General features: G+C 42.9%; 1 protein-coding gene across 1 annotated transcript in view; it reads right to left on the bottom strand.

Annotated features, from left to right (window-relative positions):
• Window positions 1-5111: 5111 nt before the first annotated feature.
• The window catches only part of Lefty1 (left-right determination factor 1), a 3185-nt gene continuing 1605 nt past the window's right edge, over window positions 5112-6691 (bottom strand). The window contains 1 exon segment of the mRNA XM_010613209.1: window positions 5112-5573. Coding sequence (XP_010611511.1) covers window positions 5112-5573 — 462 coding nt within the window.

The raw sequence follows: 6691 nt of genomic DNA, 5'->3' as shown, positions 1-6691 counted from the left end.
TGAACTTTTTTTTTTTTTTTTTTTGGTACCAGGGATCAAACTCACTCATCACCTTGTGCTTTCAAGGCAGGCAAGGTGCCACTGAACTAAATCCCCAGCCCTCACGTATCAAGTTTGCTTGTTTGTTTGTTTGTTTGTTTTGTTTTTGGTACTGGAGGTCAAACCTGGGACCTTGCACTTACAAGGCAGGTGCAGAACCACTGAACTAAATCTCCAGCCTCTTCACATATCAATTTTTAAGCTTAGTATTCATAGAACTATAATGAGACCTTGAGACTTTTGCCTGGCTCCTTGATTATTTCTAGTGTGGGTCTCTAAAACGTTTCTAGGGTTCAATGGTTTAGGACATGTTTTGTTGTTTAGTTCATTGATGATACAAGGGATCAATCCCCAGGGCCTTGCAGTGCTAGGCTACATTCCTGGCCACTTGGGCTTGATCATGTGTATTAATTATGCATATTATGAAGTTCAGTGTGATATTCCCTTACATGCATGTACTAATAAAGTCCACTCCTCTTTATCCATCTTCCCCTACTTCCCAGCTGATGGTAATTTCTTCTACATTCAGACTGGCTGCTTTTTTTAAAAACCTGTATGTAAGAGAAAACATGTGACCCTTGTCTGTGTCTGCCTTATTTCACTTAGCATACTGTCCTCCAATGTCCCCATTTTCATGCCAATGACAGGATTTCATTCAGCTTTGTGGTTAGTATCCCATTGTGTGTATGTACCACATTTCCTACTGGTCAATCTTTTCATGCTTGGATGGACACCCAGGCTGATTCCCTATCTTAGCTATTTGGTTGGAGCTTTAAGAGCTCTTGTGGCAGCACTGCAACCAGTCATAGCTCTGAAACCAGAAACCTGACTGCTCCAATTAGCCTTGGGAAGCAGAATTCTGATAGAGCCTTTACAAAAAGAACAGGGAACTTGGAGAACTGAATAGAGGGAGCACCCACAGGAGGTCAGACCTCCAGGATGGAGCTAGAGCTGCATACTGCTGAACCCGTCCACTTATTTCCTCTACTTGCCTCCTTCACTTGGCCTCTTTCTTGTAGAAGTGTTTTGTGTGGGGACAGTGGGCCCAGTACTCCCTCACAGCCTGCTTCCTAATGCTTCAAGTTCCTGGGAGAGATGCTCAGAACTATTCCTAGTTCACCAGAGGCCCCACAGGCCCCATGCCAGATGTAAATGTGTGTCCTACACCTAACACACTCACCCTTAGCTGGATGCCTTGGTGACTCCAGTGCTGGCTTCCTCCGGCAGCATAAAGAAGGGGACATTGATGGCAGCCACTCTCTAAAGCTTGAGCATAGGAGCTGCTGACCAGAGACTGGTTATGGGGCCAGCAGTGTGGCTCAGTGGCAGAGCCTGAGATTGGTGCAGCCAGCAAAAGGCCCTGGGCTCCATCCCCTGTACTGAAAAAATAAAAATAAAAAAGATTATCTTTGATGGTATCCTGAGATCTATTTTTTTCATCTCCAAAGTTTAAGGTCCACATGCACCCAATTTTTCTCTTCTTTTTTTCATATGTGGAGGGGGTTTTCTGAGGACAGGAGCCAGGCCTTCCTTGTACATGTCAGGCAGACCCTCTTATCACTGAGCTGCACTCCCAGCCCATACACACTTTGGTTACCCATTTTAATGGTAGATCATCCCATTTCATTCTCATTACATTTCTTTTATTTCTTTACATTTCATTCTCTTTTCTTCAGCACTATATCTACCAAGTATACCTGATGCCTAAGAAATCCCTTCAGGATGATCAGATACATGAAAGGAGGAGCACAGAGGTCACCAACCCTATGCAACTACTTAGAAAACACCCTCAAGGAGGAGGAGGCCTGAGCCTCACATTATTAGCCTCCCATGGACATGTTCTTTTCCCCTCCAGCACCTGCACCCTTCAGTGCTAGTGTCTACCGCTGCCAGGATTGCCTGTCTTCACCTAGCTACCCCATCCTCCCATTGAGCAGTCAGGTGGTTTTAGACCTCCCTGTCCTGCACTCTTCTCTGCCCTCAGCCCTGGAATATCCCCCTCCAGCTGTCAAAGAGTAGAGCACTTCTGTCTTCACTTGTACACATCCTCGCTCTAAGGCCCTCGGGTCCTCCATCATCCTGGCTTATCTAAACAGCAGGCCTGTCTTTTCTAACAGAGATGACTCGAGCCATGGGGAGAGTCTTGAGCACCTCTGCTAGACAGGTGGCAAGTCCCTTGGTGCCCAGTCCTCCCTGACATAGAAACCATATCAGGAGGGATATTTTGCATGGTTTGCATTTATTTTTGTTATTGCACAAATAGTCCTTGTTTATTATAGGAAAATGGGAAGAAGCAATTGTATTTTTTTCTTTCTTTTGTGGTGCTCTACCCCCTGAGCCACACTCCAGGCAAGTGATATTGTCTCTAATCTACCACCTAAGGAGAATGTGTTTTTAATCATGTATAACAGTAATCTGTTTGGTATCATGAACCAAAATTCATGCTGTGCATATGCTCTGACCTTGATGGCCTTTCTCATTTCAAGAAACAAATTGATTACAATTTTGAGCAAAATTTTCCTAATTTTACTTGAGTATTTATAATGAAAAAATTTTTTTTTTTTTTTTTTTTTTGGGTACCAGGGATTGAACTTGGGTCCTTGCATTTGTGAGGCAGGCAGTGGAACCACTGAGCTAAATCCCTGGCCCAACTCTCCACACTTCTTATTCCTACACAGTTAGACACATCTTAAACTTAATTCTATTTTGTAGTTATTGTTGTTGTTTTAAAAATGCAGAAAACTAAAATTCCAGTTTATTGGACAACATTGTTCCACTCATAGATCACAGATCAAAATAAACAATTTCATAGACAAAAGAAAAAATAAACTTTTACTTTTGGACTTTTAACTATTCCAAACAAACTAGCTACTTATATGAAACTAAGTAAATATCAAAAAAGCCATACAAACCAACTACTTATAGTTGTATACAATCAAGAAAATACATAATTAAAAAATCACTGAAATGCTTGAAAAAAGATTTTGCTGTGTGTTGGTTTAGGAGGTTTTGTTGTTTTTGGTTTTTTTGGTACCAGTGATAAAACCCACAAAAAGCTATGTCCTCAGCCCTTTGTTATTATCATTATTATTTTATTTTGATACAGAGTCTCCATAAATTGTCCAGGCTTGAACTAGTGGCCTCCTGTCATAGCTTCCCAAAGTGCTGGAATTATAGGATGTGCCACGGTGCACGTCCCCCCAACCTGCACCAGGAATCAAACTCAGGACTTTGCACTTGCCAGCCAGGCATGACAACACTGAACTACATCCCCAGCCCTCAAAAATATTCCTGCTGTCTTCAAATCCTAGCTGTCCTTGCACAACATTTTTTGCTCAAGTGTTTCATTCCACTATTCAGTTGGTATTAGTTATCCTGTGGATAAGAAACAGAGTCCATGAACTTGAAGTACAACTTTCTCCAGAGTCAGGCATAAGGAAACCCAGATGAGTAGAAAAGTCAAATGCAGAATTGTCAGATGTTACAACTTCCAAGTAACGTGTCTGTGCATATGCAAGTATATGTGGTGCTAGGAATGGAACCTAGGGCTTTGCACATGCTACCTCAGTTATATCCCTACCCCAATGCCTATCAGCAGCAGCTGAGCTCATTCACTAGGGACTGGGGTTGGAAGTTTATAACCAATTACATGGGATGCCACATCCTCAATTTCCACATCTGAAAACAGGAATACTGACCTCTAGTGATAGTTTCAAGAATTAAGTGAAGGAACATATGTGACATATGAGGTGAACTCTCCTGCCTCATCAAACTCCCTGGTTCCTGTCTACATATCCACTGTCATAGGGCTTTTAAACTACTGTCTAAAGAGGAGGCTATGTTCACAGTCCTTGTTTTAGAATCAGATTTAAAGCCTAATATAAGTTTAGTTGTTATACTCATTGCCCCTAGAAGTTGAGGATCCTTGTTCATCCCCTTTCTGTCTCCATTATTGCTCCTTTCTCTCATATGTAATGAGTGCCAGAAATTAAGTACAGAAACAGTAAAAGATCACTTTTATTTTGCTCCTTCAGATTATCTACATTTACTTGTTTTTGCTAAATATAGAAAACAGCTTGTAAGAGGGCCAGGGATTTAGCTCAGTGATTCAGTGGCCTGCCTTGCAAGCGCAAGGACCCGAGTTCAACCCCCAGTACCAAAAAAAAAAAAAAAAAAAAAAAAAAACAGCTTGTAAGTACCCATGGTTTCTGGCAATAAGTTCTCTAAAATGGGGGGGGGGTCAACCTATATATGCAGAAGTAATTCATTCTCTGGAGTAGGGGGTGATGCTAGAGACGGTCAGATTCCTGGCTCAGTGGCATCTTAGCAGAAGCCTCTGCACTTGCCTGAGCTCCCAGCTTGTATCCCTGTCTGATCCAAAAAACGGGTGTCCTGTTTCTATTGTCTCCAGCCTGAAACCTTGTCTCCTCTTTCCATGAAAACTCCTGGGGACTGGGAACATAGGTATGTTTACAGGAAATCTAATGATGGGTCAGTATTTAGGGAAGGGGGGGTTCAAATATCCATCCTATCTAGGGAAAACAGGGTTTTCTTGTTTTAATTCATGTAACAGAGCAAATCTACTCTATTTCCTCAGTTCTCAGCACAGAGTTTTGTTTCCGCTGAGAATTTTCCAGATAACAATTTTCTCAGCTAAAAATTTGTCTGTTGCTCAGTCAGGTCCTCTAAGTAGTCAAGGTTTCTTCCTACAGCTCACCCTCTGAGCTGCGTGATAGGAAGTATAAGTGCTTAGGAAGAGTTCAGGGCAATAAGGACAGGAAAAGGAAGAACACAGGGCCAAGGTAATAGAGGGGCACTAAATTGGGACAAGGGTAAATTGCTAAGTGTGAAATTCAGACCTACATTAAAGCTGGGCATGGTGGCACACATCTGTAATCACAGCACTCAGAAGGCTGAAGCAGGTGGATTTCAACTTTAAGGCCAGCCTGAACCATATAACGAGATTCTGTCTCAAAACAAACAAACAAACAAGCCAAAAACATCCAAGACCTACATTAAGACCTGCTTCTGTGCACTCGTCCAGTCAGAGGCTCAGTGGCTGTGTAGAGTGCCTACGGCTCAAGCACCCTTGGCACAGGTGCCCCATCCCAGGTGCAGCTGCACTTCTGCACCCTCATGTTGGGCAGACTGACCACCTGGGACCGGATCCTGCCTCCTTCCTTGATGCTGACAATCATGGGCAGTGCAGCTGTCTCCGAGGCAATGCACTGCCGTGGTCCCAAAAATGGCCACTTGAAGGTCAGGGGCTCTGGGGGCTGCAGGCAGCTGCCCACACACTCATAGGCTAGAAAGCCTGGGGGCTCCAGGACCCAGTTCTCAGCCCACTTCATTCCCTGTAGGTCCAGGTACGTCTCCTGGCGGCAGCAGCGAGTGCTCTCAGTCATGGCTGCCTCAGGGTCACAGTTGCCTTGAGCTCTGTAAGGGCAAGAAGAGGCAGTCAGGTCAACCAGAAGTGCTGAGTTCAGGGAGGCCCAGGGTCCAGCTTAGAGGGCATCTGGGAAGACTACCCATCTCTCTTTATGTTAAACAGCTGGTTATTTGTATTAGTGGACAAATGACTAAATTTACCTAGAATATAAAGTCAGCTACTGTTGACTAAAGGTCACTAATGTGCCAGACACTGAAGTAGGTACATCATATGATGGACCTTGAAGAGGCATCAACATTATCTATCTTCACCTGCAGATGCCAAAAGCTATAGGTGCTCAGTGACCTAAAGCTAAGAGAAGGCATCACTGCACAGAGCCCATGCTCTCTGGTTTCTAAGGCTTGGTCTTAGCCATAACACAGCCACCTGGAGTATCAGAAATCTACAGGGATGGATTCCAGCCCCCGCCATGCCAAAATCTGCAGATCCTCAATCCTTGTGTAAAATGGTACAGTTTTCACATATAACCTGCACACATCATCCTATAGACTTCATTTTTTTTCAATATTGAGGATTGACCCCAAAGCCTTCAACCTAAGCCAGTGATGGAGAACTTTTCAGGGCTTTGAAGGAAATAGCCTGCTGCAGCATTCCTGCCATAGGTTTGCCACCATTGCACTAATATATAGCTTCAGTGCTTTTTTTTAAAAAAAGTTTTTTTTGAAACAATGTCTCTCTGTGTGACTAAACTGGCCAGGGTGGACTTGAACTCAAGAGCCTCCTGAGTAGCCATGCTTATAGGTATGCATTGGCATATCTTCTTCCACATACCTTAAATCATCTCTTGCTTAGTTTTAATACCTAATACAATATAAATGCTATGAAAATAGTCATTATGGTATTGTTTCAGGAATAATAATGACAAAAAATATGGCTATAGGCTCAGTAAGATGAGATTTTTATAAATATTTTGGAACTTTGGTTGGTTGAATCCACACATGAGCAACCCATGGATATCCATAAATGCTGCCCTTTTTTTGCCTCCAGTAGCTAACTTGTCCCAGGAATAAAAGAATTTTGCCTCAGTTATAGCTAAAGCTAGTATTTTCAAAGACATAATTACGAAGGGTAAAGTGAAAAACAATTACAATAGCGTACACAATGCAATGACGATATAAAAATACGAGAAGATATTTTCAATAAAATGTTTGACCCTTAAAAACCCGGTTATGTCCTGGGGTGGTCTGCCTCGCCTGGCCCCAC

The sequence above is a fragment of the Fukomys damarensis genome, unplaced genomic scaffold (genome assembly GCF_012274545.1).
Source record: "Fukomys damarensis isolate Sample0158 unplaced genomic scaffold, DMR_v1.0_HiC HiC_scaffold_11, whole genome shotgun sequence".
NCBI classification, from domain to species: domain Eukaryota; kingdom Metazoa; phylum Chordata; class Mammalia; order Rodentia; family Bathyergidae; genus Fukomys; species Fukomys damarensis.
The sequence above is the reverse complement of the archived record's forward strand: the minus strand, read 5'-3'. Positions and strand labels throughout refer to the sequence as shown.